This window comes from Oncorhynchus mykiss, chromosome 12 (genome assembly GCF_013265735.2).
Source record: "Oncorhynchus mykiss isolate Arlee chromosome 12, USDA_OmykA_1.1, whole genome shotgun sequence".
NCBI classification, from domain to species: Eukaryota; Metazoa; Chordata; class Actinopteri; order Salmoniformes; family Salmonidae; genus Oncorhynchus; species Oncorhynchus mykiss.
The window spans coordinates 16,985,929-17,011,884 of record NC_048576.1 but is presented as its reverse complement, the minus strand read 5'-3'; the positions used below and the strand labels follow the sequence as shown (position 1 = coordinate 17,011,884).

Sequence of the window (25,956 nt, the reverse complement as noted above, 5' to 3'; positions counted from 1 at the left end):
AGGCGCTGGAGGACACGTCGAACGTGCTGAACATGAATCTGGAGTGACGGTGAAAAAATCAGGATATCGTCAAGGTAAACGAAAACAAAGATGTTCAGCATGTCTCTCAGGACATCATTGACTAATGCCTGAAAGACAGCTGGAGCGTTAGCGAGACCGAAAGGAAGAACCCGGTATTCAAAGTGCCCTAACGGAGTGTTAAACGCCGTCCTCCACTCGTCCCCCTCCCTGATGCGCACGAGATGGTAAGCGTTACGAAGGTCCAACTTAGTGAAAAACCTGGCTCCCTGCAGGATCTCGAAGGCTGAAGACATAAGTGGAAGCGGATAACGATTCTTCACTGTTATGTCATTCAGCCCTCGATAATCTATGCAGGGGCGCAGGGACCCGTCCTTCTTCTTAACAAAAAAACCCCCCGCTCCGGCGGGAGAGGAGGAGGGGACTATGGTACCGGCGGCAAGAGCTACAGACAAATAATCTTCGAGAGCCTTACGTTCGGGAGCCGACAGAGAGTATAGTCTACCCCGGGGGGGAGTGGTTCCCGGAAGGAGATCAATACTACAATCATACGACCGGTGTGGGGGAAGAGAGGTGGCCCTGGACCGACTGAACACCGTGCGCAGATCGTGATATTCCTCCGGCACCCCTGTCAAATCACCAGGCTCCTCCTGTGAAGAAGAGACAGAGGAAACAGGAGGGATAGCAGACATTAAACATTTCACATGACAAGAGACGTTCCAGGAGAGGATAGAATTACTAGACCAATTAATGGAAGGATTATGACAAACTAGCCAGGGATGGCCCAAAACAACAGGTGTAAAAGGTGAACGAAAAATTCAAAAAGAAATGGTTTCGCTATGATTACCAGAAACAGTGAGGGTTAAAGGTAGCGTCTCACGCTGAATCCTGGGGAGAGGACTACCATCCAGGGCGAACAAGGCCGTGGACTCCCTTAACTGTCTGAGAGGAATGTCATGTTCCCGAGCCCAGGTCTCGTCCATAAAACAGCCCTCCGCCCCAGAGTCTATTAAGGCACTGCAGGAAGCTGACGAACCGGTCCAGCGTAGATGGACCGACAAGGTAGTGCAGGATCTTGAAGGAGAGACAGGAGTAGTAGCGCTCACCAGTAGCCCTCCGCTTACTGATGAGCTCTGGCTTTTACTGGACATGAAGTGACAAAATGACCAGCAGAACCGCAATAGAGACAGAGGCGGTTGGTGATTCTCCGTTCCCTCTCCTTAGTCGAGATGCGGATACCTCCCAGCTGCATAGGCTCAGCACCCGAGCCGGCAGAGGAAGATGGTAGTGATGCGGAGAGGGGGGCAACGGAGAACGCGAGCTCCTTTCCACGAGCTCGGTGACGAAGATCAACCCGTCGCTCAATGCGAATAGCGAGTTCAATCAAGGAATCCACGCTGGAAGGAACCTCCCGGGAGAGAATCTCATCCTTTACCTCTGCGCGGAGACCCTCCAGAAAACGAGCGAGCAAAGCCGGCTCGTTCCAGCCACTGGAGGCAGCAAGAGTGCGAAACTCAATAGAGTAGTCTGTTATGGATCGATTACCTTGACATAGGGAAGACAGGGCCCTGGAAGCCTCCTCCCCAAAAACAGATCGATCAAAAACCCGTATCATCTCCTCCTTAAAGTCCTGATACTGGTTAGTACACTCAGCCCTTGCCTCCCAGATTGCCGTGCCCCACTCACGAGCCCGTCCAGTAAGGAGAGATATGACGTAGGCGACACGAGCAGTGCTCCTGGAGTAAGTGTTGGGCTGGAGAGAAAACACAATATCACACTGGGTGAGGAACGAGCGGCATTCAGTGGGCTCCCCAGAGTAACACGGCGGGTTATTGATTCTGGGCTCCGGAGATTCGAAAGCCCTGGAAGTGGCCGGTGGATCGAGGCGGAGATGGTGAACCTGTTCTGTGAGGTTGGAGACTTGGGTGGCCAGGGTCTCAACGGCATGTCGAGCAGCAGACAATTCCTGCTCGTGTCTGCCTAGCATCGCTCCCTGGATCTCGACGGCTGAGTGGAGAGGATCCGAAGTCGCTGGGTCCATTCTTGGTCGGATTCTTCTGTTACGGTGCGTGAATGAGGACCCAAAAGCGAATTAACGTAAACAGAACTTCTTTAATAACAAAACATAGGTAGGCTCAGATGGACCGGCAGATTCCGACAGGACAGGACAAGGTTGCAGCAAACATGACGATAGTCTGGTTCAGGCATGAAAAACACAAACAAGAATCCGACAAAGACAGGAACAAAAACAGAGAGAGATATAGAGGACTAATCAGAGGGAAAAAGGGAACAGGTGGGAAAAGGGGTGACGAGGTAGTTAGGAGGAGACAAGGAACAGCTGGGGGAAAGAGGGGGAGAAAAGGTAACCTAATAACGACCAGCAGAGGGAGACAGGGTGAAGGGAAAGGACAGAAACAAGACACAACATGACAATACATGACAGTCTTAGTGCCAACATCGGTTTGTGGTGTTAAATAGACAGCTACGAATAATATAGACGAGAACTCTCTTGGAAAAAGCTAGTGATAGTGTGGTCTACAGCTTATCTTGACGTACTCTACCTCAGACGAACAATACCTTGAGACTTTTTTAATATTAGACATCATGCACCAGCTGTTATTGACAAAATATAATAGTGTGCGTGTGTGTGAAGCTGTGTGTTTGTGCGTGTGTGTGTTATCAAATTGAACCTACGTTAGAGCAGCAGCTCTCATAATTAACTGTAATAGGAATCATTTTAAACCAATGGCGTATCACATTGTTGGGCCGTGGAATCGTTTTAAGCCAATGACATGAAACAATCATGGGGAGGGGCGAATCCTGTTAAGCTAACGACAATAGCTGATGCATTCTTTGGACGGCAATAATTTGAAGCCATTGACGTACTCTATCACATTCTTAGCATCCAGAATGCTCTATACACCCAGTCTTAATGCCAGACCACCTGTTTAACTCTACTTTCTTTCTTTCTTTCTTTTTCTCTCTCCCTATCTCTAGTTCTATACCTCTCTCTCTCCCTCCCTATCTATCTCTATCTCTCTAGCTCTCTCTCTCTGTCTGTCTAGGTCCTCCCATACATGCTCTCCCCCTCGGGCAGCCTTCCACCCCCTCTCTCCCATCTCTCCCTCTTATTCCCTCCCTCCCTCTTATTCCCTCCCTCCTTTCTCTCTCTCTCTCTCACACACACACACAAATAAAACCAAATTCTGTGTGTAGTGGAGAAAAGCATTGGCACGCTGTTGTTGTGGACAATATGAATGTAACGGAACTCTGTTACTGTTACTACTCCTCAAGAGCAAATCTCACCTAGGACAGTGATTTGACCCCAGGACATAATCCTAGAGGATTATGGGTGATTGGGTCACCTGGTGGCCCCTAACGGAGTAAACACAGTCTGCTAGACCAACACTGGATGCAGCTCCTACCAAAAGGTTGCCGTTTTGAATAACCAAGCCGGCAAGATGAAAAATCTGTTGATATGCCCCTGAGCAACACACTTAATCCTAACTTGCTCCAGGGGCACCGTGCTACTATGGCTGACCCTGTAAAACAACACTGCACCTATCTGGTGTCTGTGACAATAAAAAACATACAGTATATACTTTGTTAATGTAAACGTAGTAAACCTTACTACACACACTCCGTCTCTCTATCCATCAGGGTAGCGTCACAGCTGAGCTGCCGATGTCATCAACAGCAGCATGGCAGTCTCTGCCATCAATTGTTTGTAGCGAGAAATACTGACTTGGGAGAGAGGGGGAGGGTTGGGGGAAGGAGATAGAAGGGGGGGAAGCAGAGGGAAGCGAAAGAGAGACAGAGAGACAGATAAATATTTTATTTTGTATTGTTTTTAGAGAGTATTTGTATTTGCATTGTGGCTGTAGTCCCTGGGCAGCACTTACCTGCCCAGGGACTACAGGTGCAAATGAGCTCTTGGGTAACCCTGACACATTTACATGGATGTTGCATTACTGTAATATTAATGTTGATTAATGTGCACTGTCCCTGTAATGCTGCGTATTTAATCCCTCTTACACTAAGCTCCCTCAGTCATGTGACGTACTAAACTCGTCCCTGTGAGTCTCTCTTTCTGTCTGTGTGTGTGTGTGTGTGTGTGTTGTCATGCTGTCTTGTCGCTTGATCAGACTTGTACTGTCTACTGGAGGAAACATTGTTTAGACTTTGTTTTGGCATTACTTTGATTTGATTGGTTGGATGTTGACTAGATGTTTCTGCTTGATGCCTGGGACTTGGCGATGGTGGAATCACGTTGTTAGCAGACTGACATTACCTCTACAGTGAATAGGGACTTTGACTATTGGGATTTAGTTTGGACGTTACTGGGAAGTTGCTGGAACGTTTGATGTACCTGGATATAACGTGTAATAACTTGTAATAAATCATATATTAAATGTAAGTAAAGGTTTTGATATATCTGGTGCAGGGCTGAACGTTGACTGAGGACATACACACACACAGGATTTGGAGAAGAAGTGTTGTCTTCGTTAGAGCGTTGGACTAGGAACTAAAAGGTTGCCTGAGCTGACAAGGTAAAAATCTGTTGTTCTGCCCCTGAACAAGGCAATGTCTTTTCCGAGGCAGTCATTGAAATTAAGAATTTGTTCTGACTTGCCAAGTTAAGTAAAATATGTAATTCAGTTTTGTATTCACTTTAGATGTAAGTCTCTCTTGTCAAGATTAGCAGTACAGTTTTTTTTAACATTTTAGTCATTTAGCAGTAGCTCTTATCCAGAGAGACTTACTGTTAGTGCATTCATCTTAAGGTAGCTAGGTGGGACAGCTACATATCACAGGCATAGTGAATACACTTTCCTCAATAATGTAGCTATCAGCAAAGTCAGATCTTTAAAGGGGGGAGTCAAGAGCAAGTGTTGGTTCAGGGAAGGTTTTTTTTTGTAGTCTTCATAGTCTTACCCTTGCATGCGTGTGTGTCATCACACAGACATCTTCTAAGACTACTGATTGTTCTCACCACATTGACTTGACCCAATCAAGTATTACATGATACGCGTTTCCTCTCACCCAGTGTTAACTCAGGTATGTGTCTCTTCTGTTCACCTACAGGTCTGAACCATAATGTGTTCCATCCCAGCTGTTTGATGATGCTGCTGCTTGGGTAGAGCGGCTCGTTGAGACGACCCTCTGCCCCCCCCCGTGCCACCCCACCACCAAGCTACCATGCTGATCAAGGAGTACCGGATCCCCATGCCTATGAGCGTGGAAGAGTACCGCATCGCCCAGCTCTACATGATCCAGGTGGGTGGCTACTGGCTAGCATACATACTGAAATACAACACACGGAATACATGTATGTAGCCTAGCATTGCATGGCTAACATGCATCATACAGAATAAATTACCTAGCATAGCATGGCTAACACACAGCAGGCAGAATACATTACCTATCATAGCATGGCTAACACACAGCAGGCAGAATACATTACCTAGCATAGCATGGCTAACACACAGCATGCAATACAACATATGAAGAGTTTATTTCCAAAACACTACAGTGTATATCCACACATTTTTCACATTTGTGTCTTTTCATCAGAAATGATTGCTTATGAGCACCTTCATGTGTGTGTAAAATATATCTGTTCTCAGATTTTTAAGTAATAGATTTTAGATGTGTATGAAAATGTTGTTTTTTACAAAACGCTATATATCCATTGTTTGGCTGGAATGGAATGTTGGTATCCTGTGTATTTGACTGTGACATGTGATCGTCTCACCTAGCTATCTTAAGATGAATGCACTTACTGTAAGTTTCTCTAGGTAAGAGCATCTGCTAAATGACTAAAATGTCAAATATAAAAGTTTCACATACAGATCTCAAATTACTGTATTGAATTACAAAATATATATACATTACCATTCAAAAGTTTGGACACACCTACTCATTCCAGGGTTTTTCTTTATTTTTACTATTCTCTACATTGTAGAATAATAATGAAGACATCAAAACCATGAAATAACACATGGAGTCATGTAGTAACCAAAAAAGTGTTAAACAAATCAAAATACATTTTATATTTGAGATTCTTCAAAGTAGACACCCTTTGCCTTGATGACAGCTTTGCACACTCTTAGCATTCTCTCAACCAGCTTCATGTGGTAGTTACCTACAATGCATTTCAATTATTAACAGGTGTGCCTTGTTAAAAGTTCATTTGTGGAATTTTTTTCCTTCTTAATGCGTTTGAGAAAATCAATTGTGTTGTGACAAGTTAGGGGTGGTATACAGAAGATAACCCTATTTTGTAAAAGACCAAGTCCATATTATGGTTAGAACAGCTTCACTTACTTAAGACATGACGGTCAGTCAATCTGGAAAATGTCAAGAACTTTGAAAGTTTCAAAGTGCAGTCGCAAAAACCACCAAGCGCTATGATGAAACTGGCTCTCATGAGGACCACCACAGGAAAGGAAGACCCAGAGTTAACTCTGCTGCAGATGATAACTTCAGTAGAGTTAACTGCACCTCAGATTGCAGCCCAAATAAATGCTTCACAGAGTTCAAGTAGCAGACACATCTCAACATCAACTATTCAGAGGAGACTGGGTGAATCAGGCCTTCATGGTCGTATTTCTGCAAAGAAACCACTACTAAAGGACACCAATAAGAATAAAATACTTTCTTGGGCCAAGAAACATGACCAATGGGCATTAAACCGGTGTCCTTTGGTCTGATGAGTCCAAATGTGAGATTTTTGGTTCCAACAGCTGTGTCTTTGTGAGGCGCAGAGTAGGTGAACGGATTATCTCTGCATGTGTGGTTTCCACCGTGAAGCATGGAGGAGGAAGTGTGATGGTGTGGGGGTGCTTTGCTGGTGACACTGTGAGTGATTTATACAGAATTCAAGGCACACTTAACCAGCATGGCTACCACCGCATTCTGCAACAATACAACATCCCATCTGGTTTGCGCTTAGTGGGACTATCATTTGTTTTTCAACAGGACAATGACCCAAAACACACCTCGAGCCTGTGTAAAGGCTATTTGAACAAGAAGGAGAGTGATGGAGTGCTGCATCAGATGACCTGGCCACCTCAGTCACGTGACCTCAACCCAATTGAGATTGTTTGGACCGCAGACTGAAGGAAACGCAGCCAACAAGTGCTCAGCATATGTGGGAATTCCTTCAAGACTATTGGAAAAGCATTCCTTATGATGCTGGTTGAGAGAATGCCAAGAGTGTGCAAAGCTGTCATTAAGACAAAGGGTGGCTACTTTGAAGAATCTAAAATATGTTTTGATTTGTTTAACACTTTTTTGGTTACTACATGATCCCATATGTGTTATTTTATAGTTTTGATGTCTTCACTATTAATCTTCAATGTAGAAAATAGTAAAAATAAAGAAAAACCCTTGAATGAGTAGGTGGGTCCAAACTTTACTGGTACAGTATACACAATTAAATATTAATGTCACAAATGTGTCATTTGTAGAGCTCTTTGTTAAAAATTGAATTATTTGTTACATTTGACTGTGTAAAACCTAGCAATACTTCTTTTTCCTCTGAGAGTTAGGTGGATATATAGCATTTTCCAAAAAATATGATTATTTATCTCTCTGAAATGAACAAATAAACAAATACATGTCTGTCATTGAACAACCCCAAGCCATGATTAGATAGTGAAAAAACACACCAATCTCTTTCCTCATTTCTTTTAACAGTAAAAGCTAATTTACCAACATTTCTGAAAATGGATAAATAGCATTTTGAAATAAAATTCTTCATATTGCACACAGTGCATCACGTAGCATATATGGGATATAACATCATCCTAAAACAGCAGTCTAGGTCAGAGTCAGCAGATTGTACCCGTGACCCAAGAGCCCTACTGACCCTGGATTATAGGTGGTGAGTTGAGCTGTGTGTGTGTTTGTGCGTTCTTGCTTGTTTTTGTGTATGTGTGTGTGTGTGTAACATGGTGTCAGGTTGAGTTCATGTCTTATAGTTCAGGTCACTAGGTTAATGTGAGCTGTCTCAGGCAAGCTGACTCTCCATATGCTTATGGACCATGTTTTATTGAGACCAAACACACACAAATAAAGCCAAATTCTGGGTGTAGTGGAGAAAAGCATTGGCACGCTGTTGTTGTGGACAATATGAATGTAACGGAACTCTGTTACTGTTACTACTCCTCAAGAGCAAATCTCACCTAGGACAGTGATTTGACCCCAGGACATAATCCTAGAGGATTATGGGTGATTAGGTCACCTAGTGACCCCTAACGGAAGTAAACACAGTCTGCTAGACCAACACTGGATGCAGCTCCTACCAAAAGGCCGCCGTTTTGAATAACCAAGCCGGCAAGATGAAAAATCTGTTGATATGCCCCTGAGCAACACACTTAATCCTAACTTGCTCCAGGGGCACCGTGCTACTATGGCTGACCCTGTAAAACAACACTGCACCTATCTGGTGTCTGTGACAATAAAAAACATACAGTATATACCTTGTTAATGTAAACGTAGTAAACCTTACCACACACACTCCGTCTCTCTATCCATCAGGGTAGCGTCACAGCTGAGCTGCCGATGTCATCAACAGCAGCATGGCAGTCTCTGCCATCAATTGTTTGTAGCGAGAAATACTGACTTGGGAGAGAGGGGAGAGTTGGGGGAAGGAGATGGAGAGGGGAGCAGATAGAGAGGGAGGAGGAGGATTGGGGGAGCAGGTAGAGAGGGAGGAGGATGGGGAAGTAGGTAGAGAGGGAGGAGGGTTGGGGGAGCAGATAGAGAGGGAGGAGGAGGATTGGGGGAGCAGGTAGAGAGGGAGGAGGGTTGGTGGAGCAGATAGAGAGGGAGGAGGATGGGGGAGCAGGTAGAGAGGGAGAAGGGTTGGGGGAGCAGGTAGAGAGGGAGGAGGGTTGGGGGAGCAGGTAGAGAGGGAGGAGGATGGGGGAGCAGGTAGAGAGGGAGGAGGGTTGGGGGAGCAGGTAGAGAGGGAGGAGGATGGGGGAGCAGGTAGAGAGGGAGGAGGGTTGGGGGTGCAGGTAGAGAGGGAGGAGGATGGGGAGCAGGTAGAGAGGGAGGAGGGTTGGGGGAGCAGATAGAGAGGGAGGAGGATTGGGGAGCAGGTAGAGAGGGAGGAAGGTTGGGGGAGCAGGGAGAGGTAGGAGGATGGGGGATTAGGTAGAGAGGGAGGAGGATGGGGGAGCAGGTAGAGAGGGAGGAGGGTTGGGGGAGCAGATAGAGAGGGAGGAGGGTTGGGGATTAGGTAGAGAGGGAGGAGGATGGGGGAGCAGGTAGAGAGGGAGGAGGGTTGGGGGAGCAGATAGAGAGGGAGGAGGGTTGGGGGAAGACAAACAGAAAGAGAGACTGGCAGAGAGACAGAGAAAGATACTGATGGAAAGAGACACACAGAGGAAGAGAGAGACAGAGAAAGAAAGAGTCAGAGAAAGAGAGAAAGACAGAAGGAGAGAGGCAGAGGAAGGCATTGAGATGGAGGGAAACGGAGAATGAGGAGAAGTCACGATGATAGTCACTGTTTCCATGACAACGTTATGCTGCTGATTTTGTTCTCCTTTCGATTGGATAGGTTTTCTTCCTGTGTGTGTATGCTATACTGAAACGACATAACACCAAATTAGAGACAAAACACTGGGAGAAAAGCTTGGACAAATGATGCAGCTGGAAGGAGAGCCACCCCATGCTGATCCTATTCAGTATGTCCATGTGAAAGACTGCAGGGCTGCAATGTGGACTGCGTTTCATATACTGTATACTTCATATACGTACGTATTCATACATTGCTGCCACTTATTGGTCACATACTAGGCCCAAACACCTCTGGTTTCCTTGGGCTGAAGTAGGCTGGAAGAGGCTGGAAGAGACTCTGCAGGGTAAACCTTGATAAACAGAGTTTTTGCTGTGTGTGTGTGTATGTTTTTGTGTCGGTGTGTGTGTTTGCTAACCTTGGCGTATCATATAAATGATTCAGGCCAATACATTACTATTTCTGTGACGCTCTGAGTCTCTGCTGCCCTCTCAGCTCCCAGCCCTACATCAGGCCTCAGACCTCTCAGCTTCCAGCCCTACATCAGGCCTCAGACCTCTCAGCTTCCAGCCCTACATCAGGCCTCAGACCTCTCAGCTTCCAGCCCTACATCAGACCTCAGACCTCTCAGCTTCCAGCCCTACATCAGGCCTCAGACCTCTCAGCTTCCAGCCCTACATCAGACCTCAGACCTCTCAGCTTCCAGCCCTACATCAGGCCTCAGACCTCTCAGCTCCCAGCCCAACACAGCATGCTGCCACCATTACTTGCACACATTAATTTCTCTTCCCATTTTCTTTCTTTATTTCTATCTTTCTTTTCCATTCAGTCATTTTAATTATAATTTATTTTCTTTCTGCTTTTCGTTATAATTTCTTTTCGTTCTGCCCCTGGGCTGACACTCCCTGTCCCTCCATGCATGTCCTCAGGTTCAGCTTCTGTAACCAAGGAACTCTCTTTTGTCTCCCTCGACTTTTTCCTTTTTCTTTTTGTTGTTGATTTCTTATTTTTCTAGTTGTCTTCTGGTCCTTGGTGACTGGGCTTCACTCTTCCTCTCAGCACAAAACATTCAATCTTTGAGCTGAGATTCTCTGTTCAATGTTTTCTCTCTTTCAACACTTCTCTGTCTTTCTTTACTCTTACAAGCACTATTTAATAGACTTGGTGCATCTCAGTAGTTTACAGTGGCTTCCTCTTCTCAACTCTCTTTCTTCCCCTTCACTGTTGTCAAACTGCAGGACAGGTGGAAGCAGATTCCTAGTAGGCTTCCAACATGGAGCTTTTTTCCACGTCGTGTGTGTGTGTGTGTGTGTGTGTGTGTGTGTGTGTGTGTGTGTGTGTGTGTGTGTGTGTGTGTGTGTGTGTGTGTGTGTGTGTACATGCATGTATGTGTGTTCCAGCATTACAGTTTTTCTCAATTGCTAAAACACAATTTCTGAAACTTCATCTTCAAGCACTATTTACATAACCTCTGACTCCTCTTGCAAAATGAAACATTCGCCTCAAAACAGTTTTACCTGTGTTCAAAATCAAATTGATCAAAATGATATACACTCTCAAGCAGTCAGTGAACAATACACCGAAAAATAGAAAACACATTGTTCAAAACATACAATTCTCAGGGAGAAGTACATTTTTAATCTAAAAAAATATTCATATTTTTCCGTCATTGTCCTTTGATGAACGAAAACGTGTTCTATCATAGTAGCTCAAAATTGATCAGAAATTACTACTCTGCTTTGCTCTTTGCAATTTAGTTTTTTGTTCTTCCTCCTCCTTGTACCCCTATTTTTACAGTACTGTACCCTGCATCTCACAAACTTGTCCTTTGTCTCTGTGATACTGTAATTCTTGTTCTTTGTTGATATGAACCTGCAACCAGTCAAAATCTATTGAGCAGTCAGTACTGTTAATAAATGGAAAGCACAATGTTCAGGGCCATAAAATTCATCCATTGTACAGTATACAGCCTACAATGCACTGTACTACAGTATCCATTCTCAGACTTTCTCCTTCACCCTCAAAACAACCTGTTTGAGTCCAGGCAACTGAGAACTTTGTTCAGCCAATGGGTTTTAGTCAATGGGTTTTAGTGTTTTAGCAATTGAGAAAAACTGTAAACGTCTCCCTTTGAGCTGTCTTAATAGTATCTAACATTTCCTTATTAAGGTTCCTTTACGCTGTACAGTATAATGACTTACTGACTCCCAAACCGAGCCTTGATGCTCTCTGAGTTTATCATATTAAGCAGCTAATGCTCTCTGTTCCCTGTAGTAGAGCCCTTCAGAGGGGTGGGGAGGATAATGTAAGGCCTCTGCTCCTAAACTAAATTACCTGCTAAATTACTGCAATTTCCACTGACTCTTACGACCTTCACTTCTCACCACTCCCTAAAACCCATCTCATATCTACAGAATGAGAGAAAGGATACGTCCGAAATGGCACCCTATTCCCTATACAGAGCACCACTTTTACAAAAATAGTGCACTATTTAGGAAATAGGGTGCCATTTGGGATACCTGGCGGCTACATGGTAATAGTGAGACTTATGTGGACCCTCATTCTGCAGTGTGTCTCTGTTACACTCTATTTCTATTCTACTCTATTTCTATACTATTTCTTATAATGATGAATATTTTTTAATAGTGCTTTTCTTATGCTCAATGCACGTATTGTATCAAGTAAGGGTCACAGAAGTGGTTAAGCTGAATATGACTGCGTGATGGGTAACCCAGCTTCAGTTGGATTAATCAGACATGAAAAGGATCCGTCTGCTACAGTTTCCCAAGTTGACCGCGGTATCGTGCCTTCTCACTTCTGGTGCTTTGTCAGACCCCTGTGTCTCCCAAATGGCACCCTATTCCCTACATAGTGCACTACTTCTGTCCAGGGCCCATCAAAAGCAATGCACTAGATATGGACAGGGTGCCATTTCAGAAGCAGCCCTGTGGTCTCAGAGAAAGCCTTTTAGTAAGAGTGGCGTGTTACTGTGTATCTAATCCTCCATACCTCCCCCACAGGAGCGTAATAATACACTGGGCTTATTTACAGGGTCTGCCATCTGTCTCCTAGTCTACCAGAGATCGCTCTTCTCTGTGTCACAGAGGCTCTGCACTGCCAAAGCTGACTCTCTCTCCTCTGTTCTCGTCCTCCTAGATCTCTCCGCTGCCTTCCACACCGTGAACCATCAGATCCTACCTGGTGACATGGAGAGGATCTGTGTCTGCACCACGTACTCCCTTGAGCTCGGTTCTAGGCCCTCTCCTCCTTTCTCTATAAAACAAGTCACTCGGCTCCGTCACATGTTCTCTCTAATCATTGCTATGCAGATGACACTCAACTACTTTTCTCCTTCACCCCTTCTGACACCCAGGTGGTGACATGCATCTCTGCGTGCCTGGCAGATATCTCAGCTTGGATGTCGGCCCACCACCTCAAGCTCAACCTCGACAAGACGGAGCTGCTCTTCCTCCCGGGGGAAGGCCTGCCGCTACAAGACCTCTACATCACGGTTGACAACTCCATGGCGTCTCTGGAGTGGCGTGGCGTCCCTGTCGTTCTCTGCAAATGTCAAAGCAGTGACCCGCTCTGACAAATTACTTCCGGCGCCGACAGAGATGGCCGCCTCGCTTCGCGTTCCTAGGAAACTATGCATATTTTGTTTTTTTTATGTATTTCTTACATTGTTACCTCAGGTAATCTTAGGTTTTATTACATACAGTCGGGAGGAACTATTGGATATAAGAGCAACGTCAACTCACCAACATTACCACCAGGAATACGACTTTCCCGAAGCGGATCCTCTGTTCGGTCCACCACCCAGGACAATGGTTCGGATCCCAGCCGGCGACCCAAAACAACAGCGCCGTCGAAGGGGCAGATGGAGCGATCTTCTGGTCAGGCTCCGTAGACGGGCACATCGCGCACCGCTCCCGAGCATACTATTCGCCATTGTCCAGTCTCTTGACAACAAGGTAGACAAAATCCAAGCAAGGCTAGCATTCCAGAGTGACATCAGAGACTGTAACGTCTTTGTTTCACGGAAACATGGCTCACTCGAGACACTCTATCGGAGTCGGTACAGCCACCTGTTTTTTTCATGCATCGCGCCTACAAAAACAAGCATCTCTCTGGTAAGGAGAAGGGCAGGGGTGTATGCCTTATGATTAACGAGACATGGTGTGATCATAACAACATACAGGAACTCAAGTCCTTTTGTTCCCCTGACGTAGAATTCCTCACAATCAAATGCCGACCGCATTATCTACCAAGAGAATTCCCCCCCAAGCAGACACATCGACGGCCCTGAAAGAACTTCATTGGACTCTATGTAAACTGGAAACCACATATTCTGAGGCTGCATTTATTGTACCCGGGGATTTTAACAAAATTAATCTGAAAACAAGGCTCCCCAAATTCTATCAGCATATCGATTGTGCTACCAGGGCTGGCAAAACCCTAAACCACTGTTATTCTAACTTCCGTGATGCATATAAGGCCCTCCCCCGCCCTCCCTTAGGAAAAGTTGACCACTACTCCATTTTGTTGCTCCCTGTCTATAGACAGAAACTAAAACAGGAAGCTCCCGCGCTCAGGTCTGTTCAACGCTGGTCCGACCAATCGGATTCCACGCTTCAAGATTGCTTCGATCACATGGACTGGGAACAATAACATTGATAAATACGCTGATTCGGTGTGCAAGTTTATTAACAAGTGCATCGGTGATGTTGTACCCACAGCGTCTATTAAAACATTCCTCAACCAGAAACCATGGATTGATGGCAGCATTCGCGCAAAACTGAACGCACTAACCACTGCTTTTAATCAGTGCAAGGTGACCGGAAACATGACCGAATACAAACAGTTTAGCTATTCCCTCCGCAAGGCAATCAAACAAGCTAAGCGTCAGTACAGAGACAAAGTGGAGTCGCAATTCAACGGCTCAGACATGTGGCAGGGTCTAGAGTCAATCTCGGACTACAAAAGAAAAACCAGCCCCGTCGCGGACCACAATGTCTTGCTCCCAGACAGACTAAACAACTTTTTTGCTCGCTTTGAGGACAATACAGTGTCACTGACACGGCCCGCTACCAAAACCTGCAGACTCTCCTTCACTATAGCCAACGTGAGTAAAACATTTAAACGTGTTAACCCTCGCAAGGCTGCAGGCCCAGACGGCATCCCCGACCGCGTCCTCGGAGCATGCGCAGACCAGCTGGCTGGTGTGTTTACAGACATATTCAATCAATCCTTATCCCAGTCTGCTGTCCCCACATGCTTCAAGAGGGCCACCATTGTTCCTGTTCCCAAGAAAGCTAAGGTAACTGAGCTAAATGACTACCGCCCTGTAGCACTCACTTCCATCATCATGAAGTGCTTTGAGAGACTAGTCAAGGACCTTATCACCTCCACCCTACCTGACACCATAGACCCACTCCAATTTGCTTACCGCCCCAATAGGTCCACAGATGACGCAATCGTCATCACACTGCACACTGCCCTATCCCATCTGGACAAGAGGAATACCTATGTAAGAATGCTGTTCATCGATTACAGCTCAGCATTTAACACCATAGTACCCTCCAAACTCGTCATTAAGCTCGAGACCCTGGGTCTTGACCCCGCCCTGTGCAACTGGGTCCTGGACTTCCTGACGGGCCGCCCCCAGGTGGTGAGGGTAGGTAACAACATCTCCACCCCGCTGATCCTCAACACTGGGTCCACACAAGGGTGCGTTCTCAGTCCTCTCCTGTACTCCCTGTTCACCCACAACTCCGTGGCGATGCACGCCTCCAACTCTATCATCAAGTTTGCAGACGACACTACAGTGGTTGGCTTAATTACCAACAACTACAGGGAGGAGGTGAGGGCCCTCGACGTGTGGTGTCAGGAAAATAACCTCACACTCAATGTCAACAAAACAAAGGAGATGATCGTGGACTTCAGGAAACAGCAGAGGGAGCAGCCCCCTATCTACATTGACGAGACAATAGTGGAGAGGATGGAAAGTTTTAAGTTCCTCGGCGTACACATCACGGACAAACTGAAATGGTCCACCCACACAGACAGCATGGTGAAGAACCTCAGGCGGCTGAAGAAATTCAGCTTGTCACCAAAAACACTCACAAACGTTTACAGATGCACAATCGAGAGCATCTTGTCGGGCTGTATCACCGCCTGGTACGGCAACTGCTCCGCCCATAACCGGAAGGCTCTCCAGAGCGTAGTGAGGTCTGCACAACGCATCACCGGGTGCCAACTACCTGCCCTCCAGGACACCTACACCACCCGATGTCACAGGAAGGCCAAAAAGATCATCAAGGACAACAACCACCTGAGCCACTGCCTGTTCACCCCGCTATCATCCAGAAGGCGAGGTCAGTACAGGTGCATCAAAGCTGGGACCGAGAGACTGAAAAACAGCTTCTATCTCATGGCCATCAGACTGTTAAACATTGACATTAACATTGAGTGGCTGCTGCCAACATACTGACTCAACTCCAGCCACTTTAATAATGGAAACATTAATGTAATCAACTTATCACTAGCCACTTTACATATAATGTTTACATACCCTACATTACTCATCTCATATGTATATACTGTACTCTATACCATCTACTGCATCTGCCATCTTGATGTAATGTATCACTAGCCACTTTAAATTAATGCCACTTCATATAATGTTTACATACCCTACATCACTCATCTCATATGTATATACTGTACTCTATACCATCTACTGCATCTGCCATCTTGATGTAATGTATCACTAGCCACTTTAATCAATGCCACTTTATATGTTTACATACCCTACATTACTCATCTCATATGTATATACTGTACTCTATACCATCTACCACATCTTACCTATGCCGTTCGGCCATCACTCATTTATATATTTTTATGTACATATTCATATTAATTCCTTTACACTTGTGTGTATAAGGTAGTTGTTGTGGAATTGTTAGGTTATATTACTTGTTAGATATTACTGCATGGTCGGAACTAGAAGCACAAGCATTTCGCTACACTCGCATTAACATTTGCTAACCATGTGTATGTGACAAATACATTTTATTTTATTTTATTTTGACTTTAATTGAGGAAAAAATAAATGTACTTATGACAGTGATATGTGGTTGTCTCACCTAGCTATCTTAAGATGAATGCACTGTAAGTCGCTTTGGATATAAGTGCCATAGGGAATGAGAGGAGTGGTGTTAAAATCTACTCATACACACACACATCAGCACACACACACATGCACTCGCACACACACACACACACACACACACACACACACACACACACACACACACACACACACACGCGTGGCCTGGTAGCAGCTGAGACATGTACCAGTGCTAGTAGGTAGTGGAAGAGAATGGTGCATGATAATCAATGTGCAGCCTATTGATTACTGCAGTAGCAGTCAGTACACTGCAGCAGTAGACTAGGACTTCTACCATCCCTCTCTCCTTCTTTCTCTCTCTCTCTTTCTCCCTCCCTCTCTCCTCCTTTCTCTCTCTCTTTCTCCCTCCCTCTCTCCTCCTTTCTCTCTCTCTTTCTCCCTCCCTCTCTCCTCCTCCTTATCTATGGGAAAAGATAAAAGGTAATACATCACCAGAATGCCAGGACTGCTTAGCGAGTGGAAGAGGAGGGAGGGAGGGAGGGAGGGAGGGAGGGAGGGAGGGAGGGAGGGGGGGGTATAAATTTGAAGAGGGGAATATTTTGTAGAGGGGATTTTTTTTAATTGTTCTCCTGACTGAGCACTTTGGTCACCTTTGTGATTATACAACGTTAAACTTTGAGCTGAGGCTAAAGTCTCGAACCCTAACTGTTTGTATGTCTGTGTGTGTTTGTGCGTGCGTGTGTGCATGTGTGTGTTTGTGCGTATGTGTACGCTGCAAACTGTTCAGCTGAAAAGCAGGCCCTGACTCTCCCCCTTCTTCCTCTCTCCCTTCCTCTTGCAGAAGAAGAGCCGAGAGGAGAGTTGTGGTGAGGGTAGTGGGGTAGAGATCCTAGAGAACAAGCCGTATGAGGATGGTCCAGGCGGGTCGGGTCAGTACACACACAAGGTGTACCACATCGGGAAACACATCCCCTCATGGTTCTGCTCCATCCTGCCTCAGGCTGCTCTACGCGTGGAGGAGGAGTCCTGGAACGCCTACCCATACACACGCACACGGTGAGAGGGAAGACACCCACATAGTAATACAGTATGCATCGACACACACCCTTACATCAACACACCCTTGCATCAACACACCCTTACATCAACACACCCTTACATCAATACATCTTTACATCAATACACCCTTACATCAAGACACCCTTACATCAACACACCCTTACATCAACACACCCTTACATCAACACACCCTTACATCAACACACCCTTACATCAACACACCCTTACATCAACACACCCTTACATCAAGACACCCTTACATCAATACACCTTTACATCAACACACCCTTACATCAACACACCCTTACATCAACACACCCTTACATCAACACGCCCTTACATCAACACACCCTTACATCAACACACTCTTACATCAACACACCCTTACATCAGTACACCCTAACATCAGTACACCCTAACATCAACACACCCTTAAATCAACACACCCTTACATCAATGCACCCTAACATCTGTACACCCTTACATCATCACACCCTTACGTCAACACACCCTTACATCAACACACCCTTAAATCAACACACCCTTACATCAACACACCCTTACATCAATACACCCTTACATCAACACACCCTTACATCAAATCAAATCAAATTTTATTTGTCACATACACATGGTTAGCAGATGTTAATGCGAGTGTAGCGAAATGCTTGTGCTTCTAGTTCCGTAAGTAATCTAACTAACAACTAACAATTCCAAAACTACTGTCTTATACACAGTGTAAGGGGATAAAGAATATGTACATAAAGATATATGGATGAGTGATGGTACAGAGCAGCATAGGCAAGATACAGTAGATGGTATCGAGTACAGCATATACGTATACATAGGAGATGAATAATGTAGGGTATGTAAACATTATATTAGGTAGCATTGTTTAAAGTGGCTAGTGATATATTTTACATAATTTCCCATCAATTCCCATTATTAAAGTGGCTGGAGTTGAGTCAGTGTGTTGGCAGCAGCCACTCAATGTTAGTGGTGGCTGTTTAACAGTCTGATGGCCTTGAGATAGAAGCTGTTTTTCAGTCTCTCGGTCCCAGCTTTGATGCACCTGTACTGATCTCGCCTTCTGGATGATAGCGGGGTGAACAGGCAGTGGCTCGGGTGGTTGTTGTCCTTGATGATCTTTTTGGCCTTCCTGTAACATCGGGTGGTGTAGGTGTCCTGGAGGGCAGGTAGTTTGCCCCCGGTGATGCGTTGTGCATCGGAGCAGTTGCCGTACCAGGCGGTGATACAGCCCGCCAGGTGTCCTGGAGGGCAGGTAGTTTGCCCCCGGTGATGCGTTGTGGGCGGAGCAGTTGCCGTACCAGGCGGTGATACAGCCCGCCAGGATGCTCTCGATTGTGCATCTGTAGAAATTTGTGAGTGCTTTTGGTGACAAGCCGGATTTCTTCAGCCTCCTGAGGTTGAAGAGGCGCTGCTGCGCCTTCTTCACGATGCTGTCTGTGTGAGTGGACCAATTCAGTTTGTCTGTGATGTGTATGCCGAGGAACTTAAAACTTACTACCCTCTCCACTACTGTTCCATCGATGTGGATAGGGGGGTGTTCCCTCTGCTGTTTCCTGAAGTCCACAATCATCTGGCAGGGTAGCCTAGTGGTTAGAGCGTTGGTTAGAGCATTGGACTAGTAACCGGAAGGTTGCGAGTTCAAACCCCCGAGCTGACAAGGTACAAATCTGTCGTTCTGCCCCTGAACAGGCAGTTAACCCACTGTTCCCAGGCCGTCATTGAAAATAAGAATTTGTTCTTAACTGACTTGCCTGGTTAAATAAAGGTAAAATAAAAATAAATAAAAAAATCTCCTTAGTTTTGTTGACGTTGAGTGTGAGGTTATTTTCCTGACACCACACTCCGAGGGCCCTCACCTCCTCCCTGTAGGCCGTCTCGTCGTTGTTGGTAATCAAGCCTACCACTGTTGTGTCATCCGCAAACTTGATGATTGAGTTGGAGGCGTGCGTGGCCACGCAGTCATGGGTGAACAGGGAGTACAGGAGAGGGCTCAGAACGCACCCTTGTGGGGCCCCAGTGTTGAGGATCAGCGGGGTGGGGATGTTGTTGCCTACCCTCACCACCTGGGGGCGGCCCGTCAGGAAGTCCAGTACCCAGTTGCACAGGGCGGGGTCGAGACCCAGGGTCTCGAGCTTGATGACGAGCTTGGAGGGTACTATGGTGTTGAATGCCGAGCTGTAGTCGATGAACAGCATTCTCACATAGGTATTCCTCTTGTCCAGATGGGTTAGGGCAGTGTGCAGTGTGGTTGAGATTGCGTCGTCTGTGGACCTATTTGGGCGGTAAGCAAATTGGAGTGGGTCTAGGGTGTCAGGTAGGGTGGAGGTGATATGGTCCTTGACTAGTCTCTCAAAGCACTTCATGATGACGGAAGTGAGTGCTACGGGGCGGTAGTCGTTTAGCTCAGTTACCTTAGCTTTCTTGGGAACAGGAACAATGGTGGCCCTCTTGAAGCATGTGGGAACAGCAGACTGGTATAGGGATTGATTGAATATGTCCGTAAACACACCGGCCAGCTGGTCTGCGCATGCTCTGAGGGCGCGGCTGGGGATGCCGTCTGGGCCTGCAGCCTTGCGAGGGTTAACACGTTTAAATGTTTTACTCACCTCGGCTACAGTGAAGGAGAGTCCGCATGTTTTCGTTGCAGGCCGTGTCAGTGGCACTGTATTGTCCTCAAAGCGGGCAAAAAAGTTATTTAGTCTGCCTGGGATCAAGACATCCTGGTCCGTGACTGGGCTGGTTTTCTTCTTGTAGTACGTGAATGACTGTAGACCCTGCCACATACCTCTTGTGTCTGAGCCTTTGAATTGAGATTCTACTTTGTCTCTATACTGACGCTTAGCTTGTTTGATAGCCTTGCGGAGGGAATAGCTGCACTGTTTGTATTCGGTCATGTTACCAGTCACCTTGCCCTGATTAAAAGCAGTGGTTTGCGCTTTCAGTTTCACGCGAATGCTGCCATCAATCCACGGTTTCTGGTTAGGGAATGTTTTAATCGTTGCTATGGGAACGACATCTTCAACGCACGTTCTAATGAATTCGCACACCGAATCAGCGTATTCGTCAATGTTGTTATCTGACGCAATACGAAACATTTCCCAGTCCACGTGATGGAAGCAGTCTTGGAGTGTGGAATCAGCTTGGTCGGACCAGCGTTGGACAGACCTCAGCGTGGGAGCTTCTTCTTGTTTTAGTTTCTGTCTGTAGGCAGGGATCAGCAAAATGGAGTCGTGGTCAGCTTTTCCGAAAGGAGGGCGGGGCAGGGCCTTATATGCGTCGCGGAAGTTAGAATAACAATGATCCAAGGTTTTTCTAGCCCTGGTTGCGCAATCGATATGCTGATACAATTTAGGGAGTCTTGTTTTCAGATTAGCCTTGTTAAAATCCCCAGCTACAATGAATGCAGCCTTAGGATGTATGGATTCCAGTTTGCAAAGAGTCATATAAAGTTAGTTCAGAGCCATCAATGTTTTCTGCTTGGGGGGGAATATATACGGCTGTGATTATAATCGAAGAGAATTCTCTTGGTAGATAATGCGGTCGACATTTGATTGTGAGGAATTCTAAATCAGGTGAACAGAAGGATTTGAGTTCCTGTAAGTTTCTGTGATCACACCACGTCTCGTTAGCCATAAGGCATACGCTCCCGCCCCTCTTCTTACCAGAAAGATGTTTGTTTCTGTCGGTGCGATGCGTGGAGAAACCCGCTGGCTGCACCGCCTCCGATAGCGTCTCTCCAGTGAGCCATGTTTCCGTGAAGCAAAGAACGTTACAGTCTCTGATGTCCCTCTGAAATGCTACCCTTGCTCGGATTTCATCAACCTTGTTGTCAAGAGACTGGACATTGGCGAGAAGAATGCTAGGGAGTGGTGCACGATGTGCCCGTCTCCGGAGTCTGACCAGAAGACCGCCTCGTTTCCCTCTTTTACGGAGTCGTTTTTTTGGGTCGCCGGCTGGGATCCATTCCGTTGTCCTGGTTGAAAGGCAGAACACAGGATCCGCTTCGCGAAAATTATATTCTTGGTTGTACTGATGGTGAGTTGACGCTGATCTTATATTCAGTAGTTCTTCTCGACTGTATGTAATGAAACCTAAGATGACCTGGGGTACTAATGTAAGAAATAACACGTAAAAAAACAAAAAACTGCATAGTTTCCTAGGAACACGAAGCGAGGCGGCCATCTCTGTCGGCGCCATGGCAACCCAACATCAGTACACCCTTACATTAACACACCCTTACATCAACACACCCTAACATCAACACACCCTTACATCAGTACACCCTTACATCAACACACCCTTACATCAACACACCCTTACACCAATACACCCTTACATGAGTACACCCTTACATCAGTACACCCTTACACCAGTATACTCTTACATCAACACACCCTAACATCAACACACCCTTACATCAACACAACCTTACATCAGTACACCCTTACATCAACACACCCTTACATCAGTACACCCCAACATCAATACACCCTTACATTAGTACACACACCCTTACATCAGTACATCCTTACATCGGTACACCATTACATCAACACACCCTTACATCAACACACCCTTACATCAACACACCCTTAAATCAGTACACCCCAACATCAATACACCCTTACATTAGTACACACACCCTATCATCAGTACACCCTATCATCAGTACACCCTTACATTGGTACACCTTATCATCAGTACACCTTATCATCAGTACACCCTATCATCAGTACACCCTATCATCAGTACACCCTTACATTGGTACACCCTATCATCAGTACACCCTTACATTGGTACACCTTATCATCAGTACACCCTTACATCAACACACCCTTACATCAACACACCCTTACATCAACACACTCTTACATCAACACACCCTTAAATCAACACACCCTTACATCAACACACCCTTACATCAATACACCCTTACATCAGTACACCCTTACATCAACACACCCTTACATCAGTACACCCTTACATCAACACACCCTTAAATCAACACACCCTTACATCAACACACCCTTACATCAATACACCCTTACATCAGTACACCCTTACATCAACACACCCTTAAATCAACACACCCTTACATCAACACACCCTTACATCAATACACCCTTACATCAACACACCCTTACATCAATACACCCTTACATCAACACACCCTTACATCAACACACCCTTACATCAATACACCCTTACATCAGTACACCCTTACATCAATACACCCTTACATCAGTAAATACACCCTTACATCAGTAAACACACCCATACATCAATACACCCTTACATCAGTACACACACCCTTACATCAGTATACCCTTACATCAATACACCCTTCCATCAACACACCCTTACATCAGTACACACACCCTTACATCAACACACCCTTACATCAGTACACCCTTACATCAATACACCCTTACATCAGTACACACGCCCTTACATCAATACACCCTTACATCAACACACCCTTACATCAGTACACCCTTACATCAGTATACACTTACATCAATACACCCTTCCATCAACACACCCTTACATCAGTACACCCTTACATCAATACACCCTTACATCAGTACACAAGCCCTTACATCAGTACACCCTTACATCAGTACACCCTTACATCAATACACCCTTACATCAGTACACCCTTACATCAGTACACCCTTACATCAATACACCCTTACATCAGTACACCCTTACATCAGTAAATACACCCTTACATCAGTAAACACACCCATACATCAATACACCCTTACATCAGTACACACACCCTTACATCAGTATACCCTTACATCAATACACCCTTCCATCAATTCACCCTTACATCAGTGCACACACCCTTACATCAACACACCCTTACATCAATACACCCTTCCATCAATTCACCCTTACATCAGTGCACACACCCTTACATCAATACACCCTTACATCAATACACCCTTACATCAGTACACCCTTACATCAGTACACCCTTACATCGAAACACCCTTACATCAGTACACCCTTACATCAATACACCCTTACATCAGTACACCCTTACATCGAAACACCCTTACATCAATACACCCTTCCATCAACACACCCTTACATCAATACACCCTTCCATCAACGCACTCTTACATCAATACACCCTTACATCAGTACACCCTTACATCGAAACACCCTTACATCAATACACCCTTACATCAGTACACCCTTACATCGAAACACCCTTACATCAATACACCCTTACATCAGTACACCCTTACATCAGTACACCCTTACATCAGTACACACGCCCTTACGTCAATACACCTTTACATCAATACACCCTTACATCAGTACACCCTTACATCAGTACACCCTTACATCAGTACACCCTTACATCAGTACACACGCCCTTATGTCAATACACCTTTACATCAATACGCCCTTACATTAATACACCCTTACATCAGTACACCCTTACATCAGTACACACACCCTTACATCAGTACACACACCCTTACATCAGTACATCCTTACATCAACCCTACAGCCCGACCCTACAGCCCTAACCTACACCCCTACCCTGCACCCCTACCCTACACCCCTACCTTACACCCCTACCCCGCACCCCTATCTTGCACCCCTACCTTACACCCCGACCCTATCCCTACCCCAAACCCAACCTTACACCCCTAACCTGCACCCTTACATTACACCCCTGCCTTACACCCCTACCGCACACCCTTACCTTGCACCCCTACCCCACACCCTTACCTTGCACCCCTACCCCACACCCTTACCTTACACCCCTACCCCGCTCCCCTACCTTGCGCCCCTAACCTCCACCCCTACCTTACACCCCTACCCTACACCCCTACACAAGGACAAGATGTGAAAGAGACATGCTCCTAACCCCCCAACCTCCTTCTCCCCTCTTACTACTTTGCTTACTCTCCCTCTCTCTCGCTCTCCCTCTCTCCCTCTCTCCCTCTCTCCCTCTCTCCCGCTCTCCCTCTCTCCCTCTCTCCCGCTCTCCCTCTCTCCCTCTCTCCCTCTCTCTCTCTCCCGCTCTCCCTCACTCTCTCTCTCCCTCTCTCCCTCTCTCCCTCTCTCCCGCTCTCCCTCTCTCCCTCTCTCTCTTTCCAGGTATACCTGTCCATTCGTAGAGAAGTTCTCCATAGACATTGAGACGTATTATAAACCTGACACAGGGACCCAAGAGTGCTTCAATCTGTCATCAGCAGACAAAAGAGCGAGGACTGTAGGTATGGTACACACACACACACACACACACACACACACACACACACACACACACACACACACACACACACACACACACATACACACATACACACACACCTCGCCTTCTCAAGCATACTGTTCTCAGTCTGTCTGTCTTGGCTTCATGGATTTCAGAGAGCAGTCAGTGATTCACTGTTTCACACACACACACACACACACACACACACACACACACACACACACACACACACACACACTGTGGTCATTAAAATGCAGACAGCGTGAGTTCCATCTTATGCTGCTGCTGGTCTTTCTCTCTCTGTGTGTGTTTGCGTGTGAGAGCTGCTGACTGGCTCTAAACTGCACCACTCCCACAGTGCAGTGTGTGTTGTCTGGCCCAGACTGACTCTGCAGGAGGACGATTACATAACCACACACACACTCAAAGCCACCTCTAGTGGCTCCTAGCCAGCTGTATACAGCAAGGACCTCTAGTGGCTTCTAGCCAGCGGTCTACAGCAGAAATCTCTAGTGGCTTCTAGCCAGCTGTATACAGCAGGGACCTCTAGTGGCTTCTAGTCAGCTGTATACAGCAGGGACCTCTAGTGGCTCCTAGCCAGCTGTATACAGCAAGGACCTCTAGTGGCTTCTAGTCAGCTGTATACAGCAGGGACCTCTAGTGGCTTCTAGTCAGCTGTATACAGCAGGGACCTCTAGTGGCTCCTAGCCAGCTGTATACAGCAAGGACCTCTAGTGGCTTCTAGCCATCTGTCTACAGCAGGAACCTCTAGTGGCTTCTAGCCAGCTGTATAGAGCAGGGACCTCTAGTGGCTTCTAGCCAGCTGTCTACAGCAGGAACTTCTAGTGGCTTCTAGCCAGCTGTCTACAGCAGAAACCTCTAGTGGCTTCTAGCCAGCTGTCTACAGCAGGAACCTCTAGTGGCTTCTAGCCAGCTGTATAC

At 46.1% G+C, this 25,956-nt stretch overlaps 1 protein-coding gene across 4 annotated transcripts in view; it reads left to right on the top strand.

Annotated features, from left to right (window-relative positions):
* The window catches only part of LOC110537074 (membrane-associated phosphatidylinositol transfer protein 2), a 101,479-nt gene that overhangs the window by 30,021 nt on the left and 45,502 nt on the right, over positions 1-25,956 (top strand). For 2 of the 4 annotated variants that reach the window (XM_036937058.1, XM_036937061.1), the window contains exons 2-5: positions 4,463-4,568; positions 5,104-5,295; positions 17,524-17,738; positions 24,897-25,015. In XM_036937058.1, coding sequence (XP_036792953.1) covers positions 5,218-5,295; positions 17,524-17,738; positions 24,897-25,015 — 412 coding nt within the window. In that variant the 5' untranslated portion in view covers positions 4,463-4,568; positions 5,104-5,217. The remainder of the gene's footprint in view (positions 1-4,462; positions 4,569-5,103; positions 5,296-17,523; positions 17,739-24,896; positions 25,016-25,956) is intronic. The other 2 variants (XM_036937060.1, XM_036937059.1) reach the window with 1 other exon arrangement.